Source organism: Protopterus annectens, chromosome 1.part2 (genome assembly GCF_019279795.1).
Source record: "Protopterus annectens isolate FY-2018-M chromosome 1.part2, PAN1.0, whole genome shotgun sequence".
Classification (NCBI taxonomy): domain Eukaryota; kingdom Metazoa; phylum Chordata; order Ceratodontiformes; family Protopteridae; genus Protopterus; species Protopterus annectens.
The window spans coordinates 549,904,189-549,930,255 of record NC_056727.1 but is presented as its reverse complement, the minus strand read 5'-3'; the positions used below and the strand labels follow the sequence as shown (position 1 = coordinate 549,930,255).

The 26,067-nt window shown below is 38.0% G+C and overlaps 1 protein-coding gene across 1 annotated transcript in view; it reads right to left on the bottom strand.

Moving 5' to 3' along the window:
• The window catches only part of CDKL4 (cyclin dependent kinase like 4), a 1,070,656-nt gene that overhangs the window by 439,128 nt on the left and 605,461 nt on the right, over positions 1-26,067 (bottom strand). Inside the window, exon 4 of the mRNA XM_044057625.1 lies at positions 9,448-9,520. Coding sequence (XP_043913560.1) covers positions 9,448-9,520 — 73 coding nt within the window. The remainder of the gene's footprint in view (positions 1-9,447; positions 9,521-26,067) is intronic.

Here is a 26,067-nt window from a genome sequence, read left to right as displayed (position 1 = left end):
GACCCCCCATTAATATTCAAAAATGTGCACGCTAATTGGTCAGCGTGCACGTTGTAAATCAGAGTTATAGTAATGGATGCCTGGCCTTTATCCATTACTATAACTCTCTTTTTACAGCAATGTAGAACGCAAGATCTCCGTTACTTCACACTGTCTCGCTATGTTAAACGAGTTTAACATAGCGAAACAGCTTTACAAAAAGCAATGGAGAAAAAGGGCAGCAAGGAGGCATTATACAATGCCATTATTTAAGAAAAGTAATTTTTTTCTTAAATAATGTCATTGTATAATAGCAATAACCCACTTCTGGGTATGGGTAATGCTGGATTTACCCACGGTTGGCTTTGTTTGGCCACTTGGGCTTCGCCCTCGTGAGCAAACCACACCAACCATGGGTAAATCCAGCATTATCCACACCCAGGCATGGGTTATTGCTATAATAAACTATTCAGGAAAGATAGAGGAAAGAAGATACCAACAATAGTATCAAGAGATACCACAAGGGTAAAAGGGAGGGTGTACCAGCGATGGTAAGAAGAAATACCCAGTGGGTAGAGCTAGAGAAGAGAAAGTTACAAATAATTCTAAACGAGTAAAGTAGAAAAGGAGAAAGTATTAGAAAGTTTTAGAAAATGACTAGATAGAAATATGTATCAAAAATATACCACTTAGCTTGAGAGCTTGGTGAAACGCGGCTATATGGCTATGTGGCAAACGAGATCTGGGGTAACAGGGAGAAGGGCATTGTGGGTAGCAGCTTAGCTTGAGAGTTTTTGGTGTACACGAGCTTGGTATTAGGCTGGCACGGTTCCGAAGGGCTCGGAACCGAACCCATTAGTGATGAATGGAAAGAAGATTAACAACATCAGATCTACTAGTCCACAAAAATTGCTTTTTGACAGAAAAAGCACATTAAAAAGCACTTTAAAATACTATGACAGCCCCACAATGGAAAAATAAACAAATTTCTACACAGAAAATATGTTTTAGTTAGTTTACACTACTTTTAAATTGACAGAAAGAATTGCGTGTTCTGTTTAAAATAACATTACAGTCTCAAGGCAGTCTGTTAAATAACAATATTCCTAGCTTTAAAATAATTTCCTGCAGAGGAATGCAATAAAACATTAACAAAATTTAAATTTAATTTTTTTCTCCTAGGAGAAGTTATCTGCTCAGAAAGGAAAAGCGCAAGCTGTCTGTCGATCCACAAAAGCCTCAGAGGAGCATACTCTTTGGTGGCAGTAAAGCTCTAAAGGGCTTCCTGTCCAAACTTGTCATTTAGGCAGGTCAGTTTGAGCTTCTTGACAGTTTGGGTGTGTGGAAGGTGCCCTTAAGTTTTGTAAGCTGGCCAGCCATCATGTCCTTGGCAGGATAAGACCCATACAGCTAAAGCTACTGCAGCAGTGATCAATATGAAGAGCATCCACTGTTGCCTTAGCCAAAAGGGGATTACCAGAATATTACCTTTAGATAGTCTCTCTGAATCTTTAGAGGAATCCTGGTTATTAGAGAAAGTGTGGAAAGGCATACAGGAACATTCCTGCTCATGTAAAGAAAAAGGCATCTGTCTTTAAAGTCCTTGTGCTACGAGTCCTGTTGAAGAACATCTTAGTCTGTTGTAAATGGAGGCAGACAAATGTTTTGAAGAATTCTCCAGAGATGGATCAATTCCTGGAAGACCATGGATGTAAATTCTATTTGTGAGGGTCTCACCTGGTCCTACTCAGCTTGCTGCAACTACATTCTGCTCCAATGACATGTAAGTTGCCTGAAGAAAAAGATTTTTAACTGAGTGACTATTCTCAGGCAATCACTGCTAGTTTGCAAAGGAAGTAAGATTTAATCCCCCTTGTTTGTTATGTATCACATTACTGTAGTGTCATTGCTTACTAGAAGAGGGCCTGGAATCCAAAGGTGACAATGATTTGAGTACATTAATCAACGCCATTATTTCTTTGAGATTTATGTGCTTCAGCTTGTCTTGTTGCTTCCAGAGATACCGGATCTTCACAACTTTGGATACTGCCCCTCAAGCAAAGTCTGATGTGTCTGTGGTCACAGAGTGAGTAGGTGTTGGCAGAGTCAGAGGAAGACCTGGGTTTAGGGATAACTACTTCAACCATCACAAAATCGCTCTCTTGACAAAACTTAAAATTGGAATCTGAAAGGCTGGGGATATTGGTACTGAGTCCACAAGGATTTGAGAAACCACTGATTTTTTTTCTCAGGCGGAATCTAGTTAAAGGAATCTTGAGAATAGTAGAAGCCATGAAATCTAGAATCCAGAGAACCTCCCTGGCTATTGACAGAGTCTGATTTGAGGCAGAGTTAGCCATCCGGTGGAGTGAACAATGGCTTTAAATGACAGTCACTGTGGATATGACACCCTGACCCTATAAGCAGAAATGGAGAAAAGGGGGATTATGGATGGATGGATGGACTGAGATGCTGATTAGAAACTATCAGGAACTATAGCTTGCAAGATTCCACTTTGTCTTGAGGAAAAAGTGGTGTCTATGAGACACCCTACGAAGATTATCATTTTGGATGGAATGAGAAAAGATTTTTCAAGGTTTATTTGAAATTCCATATTGAGGAATAAGTATTTTACAAAGAAATATATTCTAGACAGGCCGAATAAAACTCTGCAAAGATAAGACAGTCATTTAAGCATGGAAAATGTGTATTCCTTGTTATCGGCAGTGGGCTATTAAAATATCCAGACGGTTTGTGAATATTCTTTTAGCTTCATGCAATCCAAAAAGTAAAACATAAAACTGAAAATGTGAGCCAGATACAGAACATTTTGAAAATCATTTAAAATCTTTGAAAATGGTAATGTAATGATACACATATTTCAGATCCAGAGTTACTAAGAATCGGTGAGGAGGAATGAGTGCTAAGAGAGTTTGCAGAGAGCATTTTGAACTTTGGAATTCTTATGTTAAGATTTAAAAATGAGAAATCCAAAAGAAGTCTCCAGGTTCCTTCCATTTTTGGCATCAGAAAAATCCTTGAATAAAAGCCTTTACCCATTTGATCTGAAGGAACATACTCTGTGACTATTAGAGACATGGTCCAGAGTAGATGGAAAAAGTGGGATTTGGTTGGTTGGTTGATTGAGAACGAATCCCTTGAAGGAGAGGAAAGGAGTCCCACTGTCACTTGTAACCTTTTTGAATTATCAGAACCCAGATGTCTGAAGTGATCTAATGTCAAAAAGGGATATGAATTTTCTCAATTTGGGAAAGCTTTATAGGGTTGCTAAGAGGAAGGAATGATCTGATGGATGGTCAGTTGGTGTTTTCAAATTACCCTTGGACTTGGGAGGAACCTAGTTTCTATTTGTAGCTCCCTGTCATTTTTTTTTCTTGGACTGCTTGTATTGCTTTCTACAGAAGGAACATGAACTATCTAGAAAATTCCTATTATATTTAGGAATGAAGAATTGAAATATTTAAGGTACCCTCTGAATGAGCTTCCCTTTCATCAAATCTTTTAAGTACTTCCACAGAGGAAGACCCAAGTAGCAACTCCTTAGTTAAAGTAGCATTCAACAGATTGGCAAATTTTGCGAACGCTGTCAAGCAAACCTTCTCATTACTGAGCCAGTGGCAGGTGCCATGGACACTGCATCAGCCATGTCATAAGAAAATTTAAGTGAATGCTTTGTTACCTGTGACACAGAGAAAAGGGAATTTAAAAAAGTTTTGGTATCCAACTGAGGAAGGTCAGCTAACAAGTTTTTCATTTTGTCAAATGAGGCTAGCAAAAACTTAGACATGTGAGCTTCACATTTCACTACTCTAAATGAAAAGAGTGGAAGAAGTATATGCAGTCTTTTCATACTGACCAAAAACTCTGCCATCCTCATCAGATGGAAGAGGGTTAGCTGCCATAAGGTGTTTTAAAGAAGAAGGTTTTGATAGAGAGAGGATAGCAAGATCCTTCTCTGGGGATCTTAAACAGAAATTCATGAGTTTGTGGTACTTCATGTATCATGTCAGATTTCTTTGGAAATTGAGGGTAGCTGCTAGGCAAAGCACTCACTAAAAGGAAGGTTTCTTCCAACGTGGTCTTTCATCTTGCTAATGATGTCAGAAAATAAAAACTCAGCAGGGATGTTAGAGGAAATGCTGCATTCTGATTAAAATTCACAGTTCTCTAGAGTAGATAACTTAGTGGCATAGTCCAATTCTATTTCTTGTACATCTAATCCAGGATTTGGAATCAGATGGGGAAAGAGATCTTTTCCTTTTAGAAATTCCCAACTGTAATAACTGAAAGGCTTTGAACAGCCCCTTAACAAATACTAGACAATCATCTTTAGTTCCTCTGGCTATAAGGGTAGCCTGGAGCAGATGTATTTTTGACTTTGTGTTTTGTTTTCCTTGGAGTCAGTGGAAAAAGAGTACTCAGACATCTGTTCATTCATCCCCAGCTATACAACTCCTCAGCACATCTTTTTTGGCAATAACATCTGCTCCTTCCTCCAATGCCCCAAGGAGTAATTCTCTACTACCCAAAGCAGATGTATGAGTAGTCCTGGAGGATGTACTAACAACTCAACCCTTAGCAGCTTCATGACAGGGAATGCTATTGGGGTTGAGAGAAACCAGAGGATAATCTAAGGGTTCTGAGGTAGTCACAGTGGAATTGCCACCTGAAGGTTGAGACACCGTGGAAGCCACAGAAGAGACTGAAGCTTTCCTTGAAACTTCTCTTCAGGACTGGAAGGGGGGAGACATCTGAAAAGCCAGAACCCTGGCCTATAATACCGCTGGTAAGTGCTTTCAATTTTTGGTTCTCTTAATTAAAAAAGAGTGCAATTCTGTCTGCTTCTTAGGGTCTTAGGAGTGAAAGGTGAACAGATTAAACAAGCCCGAATATTGTGTTCTTCCTTAAACAGAAGAGATGAGATGAGATGTGTGGTGATTTTTATATGGAATCTGTCACCCACACAGTTACCTTCCCTTTCTCCTACACGTAAATTCTGCCAGAAAAAATACAGTATTTTTCTGAAAAAAATGGAAGGTAGTCCTTAACTGGGCAGTTATCTGCCTACTTTCCAATAACCAGTCAACCACCAAACCTATGAAGTTGGAGCAGTAAGTGAGACTTGCAAGCTGCTTTGACATCAAAGAAGTTCTGAAATGTTGGCACCCCTACGTCTGTTTTATACAAGGTCTCTCCTAATCTCTAATAATTATATGCTTATATGGAAAGTACTCTAAAGCTTTGGAAGTTGGCCGAAAAACTGATCCTTGCCAAGACAGGATATGCCCCATACAGCTGAGGCTACTGCAACAGTGATCTAATAAAGAACATCTAATATTTCAGATTCAGACTGCTCTTTCTAATACATATTTTAACTGCATATCTAGTGCTCTACAACTACGAAAAAACTAATCTACAATAATATCAGTGCAGCAAAAACTGAAATAGAACACTGCACTTTCTACAGACTATCTATAATACATAAGATTGTGTTTGCAGTTGCTAAAGTTTATACCATGCAGGGAGCACTACAGCACTCAGATTTGTCTTAAAAAAGAGAGACAAAATCTTTTTCTTTTAAATTCTAGCAAAGATGCTATACTTTAAAATTTAAAATTGAGAGAGAGGCTTTGTTTGCTACAGTTTAGACAACACAAGAAGAGATACAGGACTCAGGTTTGACAGAAAATGCAATACTAGCATTTAATGGACAGTATGAACTATTACTAAAGAGAGATTGGGATTGACCGATAGTGCACATAACACTTTGCACCTGGGGCAGCTGTCCCCTTTGCCCCCCCAGTTATACAATACTATTGTCAGCATGCTCTGTTGATTTTGCAAAACAGATTGAGGTCCCTTGAGCAGGTGTTTGTGATACCATTGGATTTGCAAATATGTAAACAGGTCTGTCAGAAAATGGCCTGTTGAGGCTCTATATACAAGGCAGAAATTGCCTCTCAATAGCATGTATGACACCAACAAGAATAGTTTTCATGATCCAAGTCCTTGATTTTTTTTTTGGTGAGAAAGCAGTGTTGTCATTCCAGTTGTGATAAGTGTTTGGAGAGGTACATACCAAAAGGGACATTATGCGCAATGATCAGCCAAAAGAGTAACAAGTACAGTGGAAAATTACATCCCTAGATTTTGACACTATAACTTTAGACATATGCTGTGCAATGAAAGAGGACTTCTTTACAATAGTGGATACATGGTGAGCAAAGGAGAGTTCATTGTCGCCACCTGGTACAGGGACTGTTCCCCTGCTTGTCTTTCAGTAAGTGCTCCAGAAGCATACGCTGCAAAACAACTAGATTCAGAAACAGCTTCTTTCCTCAGGCCATCAGACTATTAAACTTGGGTAGCAAGGCAAGCCAATAGGTCACCTACTCAGTGGCCAGACAGGCTGAAGAAAATATATTTTTCCTAAAGTGCAATAACCCATTACTACATTCTCTCACTTGTGCAATAGCTCACTAACTGCTTATTAGTTTTGTGTAATAGCTTGAAATACAAGCTACATTCTATGCAATGGACAAAATGGTCTCTAGTCTACTACTGCTTAAGCGTCTTGGTGCAATATCTACTGTGCAATGCTAAGTGCTGCTATAGATAGACATGTAAAAATTGTAATTATGTCCTAGTGTTGTGTCCATGTTAATGTCATATACAGAGTCTATAGTTCAGTCTTTATAGTTATATTGTTACATTTTTAATATGTTTTTTCTCCTGCACATTGAGCTCGAAGCAATGAAATTTTGTTTAGCCTGTACTCATGTGTGGGTCTAAATGACAATAAAGTTTACTCTGACTTTGACTTCTGACTTTGACATAGGTTCAGAGATCTCTAACTGTGAGATCAGTTTTTTTTTGGGGGGGGGTGATGTCAATGTGATAGTTACAATGGGAGTCAAGCTTGTTAAAGGATACAATTACACATTTCTTGACATTTTGTTTTAGTCTATGGCTCTGACATCATCTATTTTTGAGAAGGGGATCTCTTGTGGGATCCTTGTATCTCCTAGAAAGTTTATGGTGGCATCAAGTTTGCAGTCATCTACAAACTTTGCCACAAACCATTAACACTGGCTTTGCCCTCCGGGAGGTAAATACCAAAGAGGAGTGTCCCAAGGCCTGGACTCTGGGGCAGTCTGTTAGTGACAGGTCATTTGGAGGAGGTACAGCAATCTACCCTTACTTCCTAGGTTCTATTTATGATCCAATTTTCTGTCTAATGAGTTACAAAGGGATTAACATTTAGCTGGGAGAGCTTATCTAGAATGCCCGAATGTCCTTGCGAGGTCCAGATATGTAGTGTCCACTAATCTGCCCTCATCTATTGCCTCAGTGAAATTTTCAATTAAGTAGGCAGATGAGGGTAGTTGTTCTTAGAATAATGGAGGGGGGGGGTAAAGTTAGGGCTGTATTTGTTCTCTGGGTCCAAGTATGTGATATCATTTGGTATTAGCTCTGCTCAGTGCTGAATATTGTTTTTGAGATTTCTAATATAGTTAAAGAAGGCCTTGTGGTTATCTTTGAGCTTATTTTACATCATATCTAAATTTGGTTGATTTGATTAGGATCCAGAGCTCCTTGTTTAGTTTAGCAAGAGCAGTTTTGGCTTCTTGAGGGTTAGATTTATATCTGACAGCAATTTGTTTTTTTCTTTTATTATAGCTCCTGTTTATATATTAGGGTTCATCATATTATATTGAAAAAAAAAAACACTGAAAGCAAAAATGTAGTACTTGGGTTGATAGCCCCCTCTCTTTTGACCTTCATGTGACAGCAGTTATTCTTTTATTTAGCTCAGTTAAATGTCAAAGGAATATCATCAAGGTCTAAAGAGTTAATCACTTCCTAATACTCAATACTGGTCAGACCAATTATCTAGTATAATGCCCCCTTTGGGATGTATTTCACTAAATATATCAAGTAATAAAAAGATCACAAGTCTAAAGTCCTTACAGACTTTTGAGGGGAGATCTCCATCTACTTACCACTCCATTACAGATCCAATTGTTCTGGACCTCCTGTATCTCAGCAAATCCCATATTTCCACAAATACTAAAAATAGGGAGTTAAATCTTAACCAACAGATAATTAAAATACTTCAGAGGGACAGGTTTATAACCCAGTTCCTCCCAAACCTCTGGAATAAACTCCTCGTGCATATTAAGCAATGAGAGTCACTATCCTCCTTTACACATAACTTATATGAGTGGATGGGAAAAAACATATTTACTCCTGGATTGACTGGTATGGCCCTCATACAGAAAGAAGGTACAGTCTGAGGAAGGGTACTGGTAAAGAGTGAGGAGTCATAAGACTCTCAGTGGGCCTAGAATATCTGAGAACATAACCTAAACTAAAATTGAAGTTAAACTGAATTCTGAGTGGAAGGAGAAGAAGCTAGAACTAGTAAGCAGTAAAGTAAATGAATCAGACTATTACCTCACATGAAAATAGGGTACTTACGTATTATCACAACCACATTTTCAACCGGACATAATTTGTTATGTTTGGAGGAAAATATGTATGGTAAACTTAAAAGGAGTGTGTAAGCTATTATTTTTTACTGTGTCACATCGTGTGTCAGGCAGGAAGAGGAATAACGGTCCAATTTGGTATTCTGGGGTGCCATAAGTTTCTGATGGGACTTGATTATAACACAGATGTGCCTGCTGCCTGACACTCGCTGTAATGTAACTTTGAATGATCTATACTCCTGTAACAGTGACTACTGGGTTGATGCAGTGTTTTAAACGTTACAGTTTTTTAACATTGCAATGCCAATGTTATTAATGGCTTTACCTGTATTTTTTAAGATGTATACAATTGTATTGTAATGTACACCAGTTCAACTTCTCCTTGTACTCTGATTCAGTGAATGTACTCAATTTACAAAATCACTCTTCTAACCTGTAATACTACTTTTAGTGCTTCACATTTCTGCATACCTGTTTTGCTCTTAAAAATGTAGGTTACAAGCTGTATAATCCAGCTTTACAAAATATGTCAAATAATAAACAGGTCTTTCTTCACAGGATTCCGAACGCGCAGGCATGTTTACAGCACTTGTCATTAAGGTAGGTCACAAAAGGATGCTACCCAGGAAGAGGAATTGTGTTCTGATTCCTCTTCCAAGATCAAAAGCATTGTGAGACAATAGTTTTTACCACTTCACACAGCCCTTTTCAGGTTCATATACATTGTTTCACCAACAGATTACAAATTACGTCTGTTTGAAAAAGTGGTTGCGATAATACGTAAGTACCGAAAATAGTCTTCCCACAAAAATTTGTCTTGTTGACACAAGTCACAGCTAGCTACTGTATGAACAACATGCACAGTCTGACAATGACTGCTCTTTGCGGTAGTAAAACTAACTGGTTACAGCTTGTAAGATAAGTTTATGCTTTATAAGATGCTTACTGCACTTACATTGTGTTTGTGACAAAAACTGACTGCTTGAAGAATCTGCCACAGAATGTTTTTAACCATGGATTCTGGAACTCTAAAAACAAAACAGAAAAAAAACCTTATTGGTAAAGTACCCTAAGTGAGGGAAATTATTAATGAAGAGAAAAACAAACAAAAAAATCTTCAAGGCTCTTCTGGTATTTACACAAAGTGACTTCACAATAAGTTGATAGTCTAAATCAAATGTTTAAAAAGAATGCTGCACCTTGTTTCTTCAGATTTACAAATCCTAAATTCATCTGTGGCTCAGATTTTTTTCTGTAGTAACAATTAATACTGCATCCTTTGATGAGCATCTGTTTATATGGTACTTTTCCGTTAATGGGACAACAGCTGCTTTCATCTCGTTACCGGTTTTGTCGTAAGGGAAGTTGTACTGCCAATATTAGCAGAAATATCCAGTATCAAAAGAATCAACAGAACTGCAAATGAGACAGCATACAATTTTGGGGAAATCTGGGTTTTACGTTTTGTTTAACTTTAGGCTTCTGGTTTCGCCATCCACAGCCTACAAATATAATTGTTTGTTGCGAAAAATTCATATATTGTTACAATGACATAGCTGTGAAGTTGTCATCACCAAAACAGGATGCAGTACGTCTCACGACGTGGGAAAAAAGCTATGGCAAAAAGTGGGACACGTTTTTTTAAAAATGTTATCGGGGCAACAGATACTTCCTGGTTTGGTCTCGTTTTCAGAGGACATATACCTCAGAACTCTCTGTTGATTTCAGCTCAAACCCCTCCCCATTCCCTACAACTGGCAGTTTTAGGAGAAAAGTGTGGTACTTCACATTTCATAAATAATGGCAAGCATTGCAGTTATACACTTGCTTTTTCTCCGAATAATGCATGGTAATTCACTTCCTGTTAAACCCTGTTGGCATGCATTATTCCGAGTAAGACAAGTGTGTAAATGAAATGATTGTCGTTATTTATTAAATGTGATCGACCACACTTACTAAATTTCACATCAAAATAATTGTGCGTGTGGTACCCATTTCAGCAACAGCTGAACGATCAACGTTATAATGAGTGGTAGGATTCCAAATGCTTATTATGACTGTTGCCCTGATAACGGAAAAGTACCGTTTATTTATTTAATATTTGGTAACTGGGTGGGTGTCCTGATCAAAAGACCTGTTTCAATCATGACCAGAGATATAAAGAGCAGAATGTCCAATAACAAACAGTATGTATATGATACGCATTTGATAAACATTAAAAACAGCAAAGATTAAATATAAGGCAACCAAATGATAATGTATTAATTCGGAAGTTAATATTTGTCAATCGGAATTGTCTCAACAATAATCAATAGGTGTTCCCCTTCTATTATGATTTGCTGAAAGTTTCTGATGACACAGATTGCACCAGCAGCATAAAGGGATAAAGCACTGACTGTGACCCAGGTAACTTTAGGAGGGCTTGTGCTTAGACAGACTCTCATGGCTGAATCTCGGTGGAGGCTGGGGATGCATGGGATTGTTGCCCTTGAGTTTATGTTAGTTTATTGAAATTTTACATTGTCAAAATTCATATGGTCGAGACCACATGATCAGCAACTTAAATTATCAAAAACTAACTAAAAAACGGAAACAGGCTTGCCATTCTGCAACCCCACACCTCCCTGCTAATTTTATATACTAACTCTAAAATAGCTATTATCTCTAACACCACCATTAGTTATGAATCATTCTAACTTAGCAACACATGGTGAGGTATATGACTGCCTCCCCTCAACTGACAAATTAGTTATTTGTTGAATTGCTAAATATGATGCTTTTTATTTAGGTTCTACCTTTTCTATTTCAGACATTATTTCACTGTCTTGTTAAAACACCTCCTCAGTCAGTTTGATCAATTAACACATTTCTAACTCCTTATTAAATTCATGATAATATTTTCCATTTCTGTCTAAGACATCCATTTTCTCTTCCCACTCTTGTTTTCACCAAGTCAATAATTCTTTATCGGACATTTTCATAAGAAACTGAAATTCGTAATATTATTCAGGAGAATCTGCTTCTCTTACAATCTTTCAAACGTGATGTGCATATTATTTGTCTTTTCTTCTCTAGTGTTTGCATGAGAATGTTTCCTAGGAACATCTTTCCCAGTTATATAATGAGTTTCAAGGTTTTATGTCTAGTTCTCCTTCTACCTGCTTCTGCAGCTCTGTGTTATGATCCTCACAGACTTGCATTTTCAGTTCAGAATTTTCTCCACATTATTTTGTTCTAACTTCTTCTCTAGACCGACTCTGTACTCTAAGATCTTTATCTGTAGATGTCTTTCCTTATCAAATTGCAAACAACTACAGAGCTATTCATTCCTTTTCTCCAGTGCTTCTAGCTTCTCTTTTATTCCTGATTTTTTAATTACATTTCATGCAGAAGGTTGTCTAATTAATGGTACATCTACGGAATACTGTTTATTCTGTATTTATAATGTTTAACCTTCACATTCCCACCTAAAAATACACTCAGTTGATATGTATCATCTTAAATTCCAACTTTATATCATGCTATTGCTCTGAAAGTTAGTTATACGGATGCTGAGTTTATGATTTTTTTGTGTGTGTGGGGGGAGTCTTACAGGTCTCAAGGGTCAAGATCAGAGGACAAAAGAAGTGAAATATTAAGACCAACCTCTTCATGAAGAATGACTGGTCAGTAAATCACAGTCTGTAAAAGGTTGTTGTGGCGAATTGATACATTTAATTCTGTTCATAGGTTCATAGGTAGGTACTAGGCTATCGGCCCAAGGGCCTACGTAAGCCTAGCCAACAAGGTTCCCTGGCTTACGCCACCCAAGAAAGTTATTTTCCTGTGCCACTGTCGAGCAGAGACACAGAAGTGATCCCCGGGGTGTATTTCCTATTTCCCATCCACTCATCAAGATTTTTCTTGAAGAGTGCTAATGAAGAACTTTGCTTGACATAGATGGGTAGCCTGTTTCAGAGTATGGGAAGTTTCTGGGACAGGAATCTATCCCTCCAGCATGTCTTGTTTATTGTGGTGACAAGGTTTAGGTCCCTAGAGCATGCAGCTTGGAGGGATTGGGATTTCTTTAGGTGTAGCATGTCCAACAGCTCTGGGTTTGACATAGCTTTATATGTTAGGCAGAGATCTCCTCGGAGTAGGCGATATGCTATGGAGTAAAGCTGGAGTTTTTTGAGGCGGTCAGTGTAGGGCATTTGTTTGAGTCCAGTAATCCTCTTTGTGTGGTACTTCTGTGGCTTTTCTAGTTGCTGCAGATGTCTTTGGGTCTAATGAGTGTCTAGTAGAGGGGAACAATGACCTCTTTTTTCCTGGATGAGAACCCTTTTATGACGAGGTGTGCCACATAGAAGGACTTCCTGACTACTGTGGCGATGTGACTATTAAAGGAGAGACTACTGTCCACCTGGGTCCCAAGGTCTCTTATCACGCATTTGGTGTTAAGTAGATTGCTGCCTATGTGGTAGTTCATGGGTACAGAGTTTTTACCAAAGGGGATGACACTGCACTTTTTGGCATTGAGCTTGAGGCCATGGCTCTGACACCAGGCATCTGCCCTTCTGTAGGATGTCCACATCATTTGGGGAACTTGACTAAGGCTCCTAGTTTGCAGTCATCTGCGAACTTTGTTAGCCAGAAGCCTTCTGTGTTAGCCTGTACTTCAGAGAAGTAGATACCAAACATGAGAGGTCCCATGACGAAACCCTGTGGTACTCCACTTTTCACTGCTTTGAGGACAGATTTGGAGTCTGCAACTTTTACAGTGTGGGTTCTGTCAGTGAACCAGTTGGCAACCCATCTTGTGACGTAGGGATTTATACCTAGTTTAGTGAGTTTAGCTATAATTCCAGAATGGGGGATGGTGTCGAAAGCCTTGGCGAGGTCAAGACAGGCCGTGTGAACCACCTCACCCTCATCTATGGCTTTGGTGACTGCCTCAAAGAAGTCGATCAGGTTCAGGAGGCATGGTTTGCCTTTCACAAACCCGAACTGGGTGGGATCCAGAGTTTGAAGGTTACCAATGTCTTTGTTTATGAGTACCATGCAGACCAGACTCGTCAGGCTAATAGGTCGATACTTCCAGGGATCAGTGGTGGCTCCCCCTTTGTGGAGGAGGATAACTGTTGCTGTACACCATTCAGTGGGCACAAATCCTGATGCGAGGCTATTATTAAACATGGTGATTAAGTGGGGAGCCAGTTCGTTCTGAAGTTTGTGTAAAACGCAGCCTGGGATATTGTCCAGTCCCAAGGATGCTGTGTTTTTGGCTTTAGAGAGTGCAGCTTTTACCTGTGTAGTTGTGATTACAGGGACTCTGCATTCTTCCTGTATAGATATGGGCTCTTTAGGGGGTGAGAGGGGGGTAAAGTTAGCAATGAACCTATCTGCCAGGATGTTGGCAATATCAGTTGGTTCTGTAATTTTCATGCCTTTGTGCTGTAACTCAGAGCAGATCTGCATGTTGCCATCGAAATGTTTTGTGGCTGTCCTTGGAATTAGTGGCAATTTTGTTTTTGCAGCTAGCTTTGGAGGATCTTATAAGGGATCTCAGCTTCTTACTGAGGCTGACCAGGGAGCTCCTCCACTCATGGGATTTTACTCTTTTTTGCAACATTTCTGTTGTACAGTTTGTTTATGGCAGGGGACCACCAGATTGGCTTCCTTTTTTTGGAGGATAGCATCTCGGTTCTGTTTGAGATAGCTCTTTAAAAAATAACTTAATCATTTTAATTTTATATTTGGGCCCTCTGTTGTCCACCATGGTCTGTTAACTAGAAAATGTCCTACAGAAAAATAGTTTTAAAAGTGACTCAGGAGAATTGGTCTATTTAAGTGATTTGCTTAGAGATGCACAATGTAAGTGCAGGTTATAGGACTCAACCTCTGATATGCAGGAAACAGTTATTTTGAAGGTACTGTATAGTTATCTGCAAGTAATTTTAATAAAAACAAGGATTTTCCAGTGTACATAGGGGTTGGGAGTGTGGCTTAATGGCTAAGATGTTTGCCTTACAAACACAAGGTGTAGGGTTTGAGTCTCACAAGGGATAATTGGTTAGGCTTAAAATGGCTCGCAAGGGCAGTTAGCTTAGTACTAAAACTATGAACCTAAGTACCATTCTGCTAGTGATCCAGAGAACGTAATAAGTATACAAGTGCTGACATTCACACACACACACACACACATATATATATATATATATATATATATATATATATATATATATATATATATATATGTTTACCTTTAAAATGTTGTGGCTGACTACATATTAGCAAAAGAAAAAATGCCGAACTCAGAAAAGCGAATGCTAGTGTGCATTCACTGTTATGAGTTTGGTATTCTCAGTAGAGATCGCACTATAGTAGGATCAGGAAATGCACCCTCTCCCTCACTGTACTGCGATATTAGAGTTAGTATATATAAGCAGCAGAGGGTGTGGGGGTGCAGCCTCCCACATATGAGGTGCAGGGGGGCTTGCTCCCCTGCAAAATGTTCGTAGCAGAAACCTGGAAATGAGGTAGTTTTGTTCAAAGTCAACATTCCCTGAGTGTCAACTTTCTTTAAGTACCAGGCTCGCAATTCTGAGCATTCGACACTGCCGTTTCCAATATTTCAAGTTGGGTAAGTAAACAGTCGTACAAGTGTGTTGAGATATATATATATATATATATATATACATATACATACACACACACATATACATATATATATATATATATATATATATATATATATATATATATATATATGGATCCCCTTCAAAACATGAAATACTTAAATTATCAAATCCCACTTCATTGAGCCAGACTTTTATTAAATCTCAGTATACTGAACTACCTGAACAACAAAAACGAACTCTGGCAAAAGAACCACTTGGCCACCATGGTAAACTTTGCCCTTCCTCCACTGTAGTGTGATCTCAGAGTTGGCATATTTAGTTAGAGGATGGTGTTTCACTTATTCAGTATCTTGTTATTCTGAGACTCACATTAATGACTCTTGGAATATCAAACACTTACCATTAGTATTGCTTCCTCATAGTATTTGGTTTTCCAGTTTGGTTCTCAGCTGGAGTTCTTTCTGTGCAGAGTCTGAGTGTCCTCCTTGAGTACAATCAAATTTCACCAGGTGTTAATGTCTCCTTAAATAAATCTACAATTTCAATCACTGTGTGCTGCATTAAATATTCACCTTTCAAGTTGTGTTTCCCAAATATCATATGCTTAGTTTTGTATGTTTTTATCACCATATTATTCTCGTGTGCCCAAATGGTCAATTTAGTCAAGTTCTTTTACAGACATGCCCAATCTGTAACTCATGTAATCAGTTTACCCAATTTCATGTACTCTGCATACAGACTGTAGAACACATCAGATGAAAAATATGTGTCTGAAACATACAATCTAAGAAAGTAAAGACCTAGCATATATCCCTGTGGGACATCCTGACTGTAACCAATAATTTCACCTATGCAATTGCTGTATACTTGCCATGTCCTATTTGCAAGCCATGTAGCTATCCATCTTATCAAGGACAAATCAATGGCTACTTATTTTAATTAATTGATCAGTGTTTTGTGTATGCCCTTGCCAAATGCTGAAATTAAATCTAAATAAATTACATCACAGCACAATTTTTCATTCATAGCTGTTATAATATTGTTACAGAACATCATGTTACAGGTGGTAATAGATATATTTTCAACATATGCATATTGATATATGGTTTGAAATCCCGGCCTTTCCAATTATGAAAGTAGATTTAAGGGTCTATATGACTCTGGAGTTGTCCTACTCCCCTTTGCCTTAATGACAGGTTTAATAAACCCATATCTTCAATCTTGATGAATCTCCCCATATTTATTCGACCTAGTCAATTATCAATAAAACGGTACTATAAATTCTTGCTGAAGTGTTATCAGGTCATTATTACTAATTCTGCCTTCTCCAAGTGTTTTTTTATCCAGTTTGCATAGTTCCTTTACAACATAATTTACTTTTATTTCAGTGTTTCAGGTTACCTAGATGTTACCAGAACAACGTTTCACCCCCTTTGTGAAGCTATACTGTTTTGCATAAGGTTTTGTTAATATATCTATAATATGTTGTCTGAGAATAAATTGTAGAATCTACACAGTTTATCAATTTGCATGTCTTTACTCCTTCCACATTTCATGTATCTATAAAATGGTTTCCTATTATGCTCAATATCTTTATATAAATTATCTTCAATTTTTTCTTGATCTTGTTTCATACTATGTTTAATTTGTTTGTCCAGCTTGTTTATTTCAGCTTTCAAAGTTGTAGTTTGACCTCTTTTCCATTTCTTATATTTTTTGTCCCTCACCTTAATCAGATATCTTGTTCTTATGGAAATACATCCTCCTGATATTGTATGCTAGATCCTGATGTTAAATATTTTTTTTGATTTTTTGCACTCAAACAATTTCTCTTTCAAAACTTTCCACATACCTTTTGCAGTTTTTTCACTGAACGCATCACTCCAATTAGTCTTACATAGTGACTGTTTTCTTTCTGTATAATCTGTAATTAATCTTCTGTGCACTGTTTTAAATTTCAAATTTGGCAGAATTATCTATCAACAAATTAACCTTTATAACCCTATGATCACTGAACATCAATGGTGGTAAAACTTGACATGAAATACTAACTTATTTAGAAACACAAACAATGTCTAGTATGTCCCTTTCACTGGTAGTTTTTTTTTTTTATGATCTGAAGAAATTGTTGTTCCTGAACATGCGTTATAAATAATTTCCTTACTAATGTTGCTGAATCAATATTATTCCAGTCTGTTTCTGGTAAATTGAAGTCCCCATCCGCTATTATTTTTCCTTCCTGTATTTCATGCAAGAAATGTATAAATTCCTCAAGGTCATCAGCACTTGACTTGGGTGGTCTGTACACTTCAACAATTGTTATATGTTCCAGGGTTGTCGTTATTGTCACAGTTACACAGTCTATAGTATTGGTGTTATCACAGGTCTAATAACTATCTTTGATCCCTATCATAACACCTCCACCTAATTTTTTGTTAGAATGTCTGCCACAGTAAAAACATTTCTACACTGACAGAACTGGTTTCCAGGCATTGTTCTTTAACAATATTTTGTAAACAATAATAGCATCAATCTTGTAGGAACACAGCAAAGTTTCCAATAAAAAAACTTTATTATTAAAGCTCCTAGCATTAACAGCCATCAGAGATGCATTGAATGTTGCTATCTGTGAACTGTTAAATTTTCGACCTGGCAAAAAGTCCTGCCTTGTGTTTGTCACATATTACAAAATATCTGCTGCAAAAATACTCTTCCCTGATCTTGACAAATAGGGTCATAGGCTCATAGGTAGGTACTAGGCTATCTGCCCAAAGGCATTTATAACCCTAGCTGGAATGTGTTGGCTTTCACCACCCCCTTAGATTAGTTCCCTGTGCCTCTGTCCAGCAGAGCCATTGAAGTGATCCCTGGGGTAAACTTTCTGTTTCCCATCCACTCATCAAGGTTTCTCTTGAAGAGGGTTAGCGAGGAGGTCTGCCTAATGTAGACTGGAATCTTGTTCCAGAGCATGGGAAGTCTCTGGGACAGGAATCTATCCCTCCAGTACATCCTATTTATTATTGTGGTGAGGTTTAGATCTCTGGAGTGTCTGTCTCAAGGGGATATGGTTTTCTTTAGGTGGAGCGTGTCCATCAATTCTGGGTTGGACATGGCCTTGTATGTCAGGCAGAGATCTCCTCTGAGTAGGCGGTATGCAACCGAGTACAGCTGGAGTTTCTTCAGTCGAGCTGCATAGGGCATCTGCTTGAGGCCAGTGATCCTTTTGGTGAGGTACTTCTGTGGTCTTTCCAGTTGTTGTAGGTGTCTTGTAAGGTACATCCCAAATGGGGCACTGTACTCTATGATGGGTCTGATGAGTGATGCCTAGAGGGGCCCAATGACCTATTTCGATCTGGATGCAAACCCTTTTGTGATTAGGTGGGCCACATAGAAGGATTTTCTAACCACTTTGGCAATGTGATTATCAAAGGAGAGGTTACTATCTACTTGGGTCCTCAGATCCCTTATTATGTCTTCCATATTTAGGGGGCTACCACCTATGTGGTAGTTTGTGTGTACTGTGTTTTTTCCAAAGGGGATGACTATGCACTTTTTGGCATTTAGCTTGAGGCCATGGTTTTGACACCAGGTATCTGTCTCAGTGAGACCCTTTTGGAGGATGTCTGTGTCAGTCGGAGAGTCAATTATAGCCCCTAGTTTGCAGTCGTCTGCAAACTTGGTCAGCCATAGTCCACCTGTGCTTGCCTGTACCTCTGAGAAGTATATGCCGAACAGGAGGGATCCTAGGACTGAGCCCTGGGCAATGCCACTTGTAACCGGTTTACAGTCAGACCTAGCTCCCACAACTCTTATCATGTGGGTTCTGTCCATGAAACAGCTGGCAACCCATCTCGTGACGTAGGGGTTTAGGTTCAGGCTGGTGAGCTTGTCTATAATACCTGAGTGGGGAATGGTGTCAAAGGCCTTTGCAAGGTCTACATAGGCTGTGTGGACCACCTTTCCCTTGTCTATAGCCTTGGTAACTGTCTCAAAGAAGTTCACCAGGTTTAGGAGGCATGATCTGCCCTTAAAGAAGAACTGGGTAGGGTCCAGTGTATGGAGGTTTCTAATGTCTCTGTTAATGAGATCCATGATGATGTGCTCCATAGCTTTGCAGACCAAGCTAGTCAGACTTATAGGGTGATAGTTCCCGGGGTCCATTGTGGCTCCACCTTTGTTCAGTGGAATAAATGTTGCTGTACACCACTCTGTGGGCACATAGTCTGTGGAGAGACTGAGTTTAAACAATGTGTTTAGGTGAAGGGTTAGTTCATCTTTGAGTTTGTGTAGGACACAGCCTGGGACACTGTCCAGTCCCATTGATGCTGTGTTTTTGGCTTTGGAGAGGGCTGTTTTAACCTGAGTGTCTGATTTCAGGGGCACTACATTCTTCTGGGTATAGTTATGGGCCCTTTTGGGGGTGAAGTTTGCACTGAACCTGTCTGCCAGGATGTTGGCTATATCGGTCGGTTCAGTGTATTTTGTGCCATTCTGCACTAACTCTGAGCAGATCTGAGAATTGCCACTTAGATTCTTGACATAGCTAAAGAATTCCTTGTGGTTATCTTTGGCGTCCATGGCAATTTTTCTTTCGAAGCTAGCCTTGGACAATTTTATGAGGGAATGTAGTTTCTTGCTGATACTGATCAGGGATGTCTTCCCTTCTTGGGATTTTACTCTTTTCTGTACTAGTTTCCTCCTTCTATTGTATAGCTTGTTTATGGCAGGGGTCCACCAGACTGGTTTCCTTTTCTTGGAGGAGTGAGTCTTGGTTTTGTTTGGGATAGCATGATCCATGCATTCTTGTAGGTGCCAGTAGAGTGCATTAGTAAAGGATTTTGCAGCTGGGACAGCGTTATCCTTTAGCGTGGGGGCTTTGAAACTTTCCACCTCAGTCTTAAGTAATGTGAAGTTAGCTTTTGAAAAGTATTTCATGGTGGTTTCTTTGACCGGGGGTGGCGGTGGAATGTGGATATCCAGAGTGATTAGTTTATGGTCAGATCTAACTAGCAAGGGGTTGACCTCCAGTGTGGAACACCAGTCGCTTATGTTGGTGATGACCAGGTCCAATATGTTGTCACCTCTGATGGGAGTGTTGACCAATTGAGCCAGGGTGTTTGAGTTTATAAATTCTAGGAAATGTTGGGCAAGGGAGTATCTACTTGAGTAGTTCTCCCAGTTAATGTTTGGGTAATTGAAATCACCCAATATCAGGGTGCTTGGTAGGACCTTTATGTTTCCCAGTGTTTCCAGGAATGCAGAGTGAGGGTCCTGGGACAAAGTGGGTGATCTGTAGCAAGCTATAATTTGAATAGCAGTTTTGCCCATTGTTAGTTGCACGTGGATGATCTCTGAAGCATCGTGCTGTGCCACTAACCTGGAGGTGTGGATATTCTTGATGAATATGGATACTCCCCGCCTTTTGTATTTCGGTCCGGGTTTTGTGGCCAAAATGTATGGTATGAGTTGTAGCCTGGTAGTGCTGGGGTGCTCTCTGAAGCCTTAAACCAGGTTTCTGTTACTGCACATATATCGATTTTCTCCATACTGAGGAGTACCTCGAGTGCGTGCATTTTGAGGTTTAGACTTCTGGCATTGAGTAGCATTACCCTCAGTTTTTTGTTACTTGTGCTATTTACAGCGGTGGGTATGTCTTTTGAGCCTTGCCTAAAAAAAGCACTATAGGAGTGGCAAGAGCCTTGGCCAGTATTTGAAAACCTAAGGGTGACACGTGCAAGCTGTCTCTAGTGAAGCAGTGTGGCTTGTCGAGCATGTTATCCCAGGCTGACAGACACTGGATCCCCCTTTGAATGACACCAGAAGCTTAGCCAATTTTTGAAATTGATAATTTTTTCTCTATACCATGGTATCATTCTTGGTGAAGGCAGGATGCTACTCGGGGTCAGGGTCATACCAGCCTGGGCTACATGATCAGAGAGCTCCTCCATGTCTCTTTTCATGTAGTCCAGGGAGGTATAGCTCAGGTCATTCACACCAACATGGATAATGACAGAGTCATATTTGTACTTGTTCTGGAGTGACCTGAGTGCTTGTGTTATGTGGCGGATCCTGGCACCTGACAGGCAGCTAACAGTAACCTTCTCCTTGTTCAGCCTGCATGCCATACTGTATGAACACATGTTCAAAATTAGGCTCGGATGCTCTACCCATTTCCATTTTTTAAAACGGGACTTTTTTTCCATGTCGGTATTTACCCCCAAAATCTTTTCATTCATGGTGACCTGACTCTCCTTTCTATATGTGACGTGTAAAAAATATATCCTAACACTAGTACAAGTTATACTATCTAAGAGGGTTGTAAGTTCCCTACTAACAGTCAGAGAGTCCTTGCAGATGACATCATTTGTGCCAACATAAATAAAAACAGATCCATACTTCCTTACATTAATGTGTTCTAAGGCTTGTCTCACATCCTCTATTTTTGCTCCGGGCAACCATAACACTATTCAATGTTCATTATCTTCTCTGCAAATGTAAGCATCAGTTCCTCTAATAATTGAATCTCCATTTACAAGAATATATTTTCTAACCAGATCTGAAGAATCTTCAACTTCTAGCTGCTCTATCAATTGTTACAAAGGAATGATCTTCACCACCATCAATCAGGTCTATATTAAATCAGCGAATGCTTAAAAAAAGTGAACGCTGATTTATCGACCGCATGTAAGCAAAAGCTTACAATCCTGAACACTTAGAACAGCAATTTTTTTCCCCAGGGAAAAAAATTGCTGCTCCAAAAAAGAAAAAAAAAATTTAAAACATTACACAAAGTGGGGGCTTCGGACATCGGGGCTGTGCCCCCCCACCCCCTACTTAAATATTCCAACTCCGAGATCGCACTACAGTGACGGAAACGGCAAAATAACGAAGGGGGCCAAGCAATTTCTTTCCTAGGAAAATAATTCACTTATATGCCATTTCGGTATTTTGCCATTTCGTGCTTTCAAATTCGATCATATAATAGGGAACCCATTAACCTTATTAATCCCACTGTTTCATTGCGTATTACATTTGCAAGCATACAATTCTCACCCAGCTGGCCTTGTGCATCCACAACTAGATCCATGTTGTCAGTGTCTGTCTTTCTCATCTTTTTTCAGTTTTGATTTCTTCCTTTTCACTTGCCCCTTGTCTTTTTTTTCTACCTTCCTTTTGGAAAAATGATTTTCTGCAGACTGAAGGTTTGTTGATAGAAAAATGTTATCATTTCCTGTAATCTATGTGTTACATAACAAAGCAGTGTCCTTTTAAATATGTATCCTCTTTACTTTACAGAAATAGTAAAAGGTATACAAATATCGTTGACTCCCAAAGTATCCTTGCAGCAAAACAAACAGCAACACTGGTAACAGCAAAACTGTCAGGATACACCACGAGAATAATTCGTATAAACTTCTTTATTCACATAGACAAAAAACGGATAAGCGCTTTCACATGCTCAACGCATGCTTCATCAGATCAATTAAACTAAATATTCAAGTTCCTTTTATACATCATATTCACCAATCATGTCCTCTAACTTAATTGGTAATTAAGTAATTTATAAAACCACTCAAATATTTGCAAACAATCTACCTCTCGTTTCAACTGTGAGTCTTAAAGCAGTATATATTATTTACATTCATTCAAACAAATAACATCAGATCTAGCGCTCACTTTTTGTATGCATATAAAAAACTGTTAAAAACATATTATACATATTATACATACTTCTACTAAAAACTGTTTAAAACATTTATAAAACATTAATGTAACATTTTGAATCCATATAAAATATGCTGACATCAGGTCTTATCAACGACAGCGAACAGATACAGAGAGCAAATTAAAAACGAATGCGTTAGCTACATTAGTAAAGCATCATTCCACCATGAAGCATTAATCCCTTTTAATCGATTATTCTAAGCACAGTGTTTGTAGCATTAGTAAATATAGTCAAAACCAACCTCTTTCCGTTGACTTTTTGATATCTTACTTGCGGACATATTCCATAACTCTCACCTCTCACCTCGCATTATTTTAAAGCATCTACTTAAACAAGGAATAGTTATGTTAGTGAATTCCTACTCACATTCTAATGCGTGATGTTCTTTAGGTGTTCAACTCCATCTCCACTACATTAACAGACTAGCTAGCTGTTTACCTATAGTACGCTTCAACTCGTCATATGACGCTGATCTTCATGCAGCGCTGATTTAAATATACGACGTTATAATAACATCTCGAATATATATACATAAACTGTAGTGAAGTATAAAATGTTGAAATATGGACTCAAGACCTGTTTAGCACTCACTGGTTTTGTGTAAGCTCTCAGTAATGTAAGAGAAGCAACAGTTATATCCTGCTGAGTACAGGTGCAGATATAAAGTATCTATCAAATTTTACAACTACATAAATCTGAATTACATATATATAAATTCATGACTGCCTAACTATAAAATGGTTACTATTCATTGATAGCTAGCAATTCTTATAATTAAAAATTCTACTTATAGTTAATAATTTTTAGTCAAAATTTATTTAAAATTATATATTATACTATGATTTAATGAAAAGTATGTATATATAAATATATGAATATGTGTAACTAGATTAGAAGCTGTTAAATATAAAATGAAAAATATAAGCTTATAATTAAAATTTCATTTTATACAGGCTTGTTGTTAATTCCACTCTATTTATTCAAAACACAGATTATTTTTCAAAGTCTAATTACCAACTATTACCTTTTCTCAAGTATAGGTCTCAAAGACACAAAATTATTTAGCCCTGGTTCTTTATGAGCACCTGTTCTAAAGATCCAATTTAGTTCAGTTTCTAAGAGTCGGTTAACATTATCACCTAGTCTTTTACTTATCTCCACTAGTTGAAGGACTCTAAATTTAAATTCATGTGTAGGATTATTAATAATGTGCTTCGCTAAAGCATTGATCTCAACTCTTTTGCGTATATCATAAGTATGATTATAAATACGCTCTTTATATATACTTTACAGAAATGTATCAGTTTCTTTTTTTGTCCTTGTTATTTCTTGTGAACTTCTTCCTTCCTTTCTTTTTTTTATTTCCTTCTAAACACTCTGAATCCTCAGATTGCTGAATACTTGTATCGAGAATTCCAAAGTTGTCAGGGCACCATCTTATAGGGGTTGAGTGATCTTTACAGACAACAGACACATCCTTTCCCAAATGTATTCTATTTGCTCTTTGTCTAACATTATTGATCTCTCCAGTCCAGCCATTAATATATGTAACAAGTGCAATCATCAGTAAGTCTAGATTTACTACTAATAATGGTAAGCAAATCATCCTACTTTTGACATAAGGGACACAGATCATCAGTGCTATCAAGTGTTACCTTTAAATATACATGACATTTATTATACTGTACAAGATATTTGTGCTTTAGCAAATCAGTAATGACATACTGATTTAAGGAACCCTATTCAGCTTCAAATGAATGAAAAATTATAAAAGAAAAGAATAATCAAATGAATGAAAAATTATAAAAGAAAAGAATAATCAAAATCAGTTACCGCAGAATTCAATGAGAGCTTTAATCAAATTATGTTAGAAAAATCACACAACCAATATATAACTAAATACTAAAGTATGTACAGTAAAGTTGTTGCTCTTACCGTACAAGTTCTGAAAGTCAGACAAAGCTGGAATTTCTTTATGTCGCATGCAGTAGCTTCTGCAAACTATTGCTTGCAGTCGCACTTCTTTTTAACACTAAAGATCAATAAATCACAAAGCAAGACAGAATTGTTTAGGTAAACTCTGGATTGTCCTCTCTGTAGTCTGTGTGACTTTATAGCTGACTAGGTCCCTTAGATGCCTAGAGTTTGCCTGTCTAAAATCTATCCCCTTTCTAACAATAAACAGTGAAAATTAAAGGTAAAACAACAAAATATAAATCATAGTAAAGCTTGTCTACAAGCTATCCATTTTTTCCAATGAACAGGTAAAACAGTGGTAAGAAATAAAATATAAATTCAAATAAAACTTCTCTTACCATGCAATGCCACAGTAAATTACAAACCAAGACAGGATTGTTTAGATAAGCAATTTTGTGGAGGGGAGGCAAACATTTTTCAACATTAATAGAACAATGATGATCCAGAAAGAAGTAGAATATAAGAAAATACTGATGTTGTTTGTGGCTCTTGATGCAGAGAAAGCATTCAATGGAGTAAGCTGGGATTTTATGAGTAGAGCAATGGAAGCATCTGAATTCACTGATACAATCATAAAGCTAAATAGGAGGATATATTTGGGATCAGAGGCAAAAATTAAAGTGGGATGTTCCCTCTGATAAGTTGTGTTTGAAAAAAGGAACCCAGCATGAGTGTCCTCTTTCACCTTTTATCTGCATTATATTTAGAGCTATAGGCAAAGAAAATAAAAGACTCAAAAATTCAGGGATATAATTGGTATGGTAATCAACATAAGTTGGCTTTATTTGCAGACAATATTACTTTGTACCTGTTAAAACTAGAAGTTGGCCTCTCAGTGTTGTGGAACACATTTGGACAATGTCAAGTCTTTCCAAGATATAAAATTAGGGAAGATAAAACAAAGGCTGTAACTATAAGCTATATACCCGCAGATGAATTGGTTCACCAAATTTATTCTGATGGGGACATGATTAAATGAAATATTTACGAGTACAGATCAAAAAGGATTCTGTTAAGACCACATAAAATATAATACAAAAACTGAGAAACTGGAAGTTCTCGTTTATGGATATGGATAGCAATATACAAACAGTGAAAATGTTAGTTCCTTCAGTTTTATATACAGGTCAGGCATATTTTCATCAACCAGAGGATAAGTTGTGGACAGTAAATAATAAAGAGTTGAAGGATTTTATCTGGGATAGGAAGTGGGCAAGGGTCAAGCAGAATAAGCTGATACTTCTAATAGAAT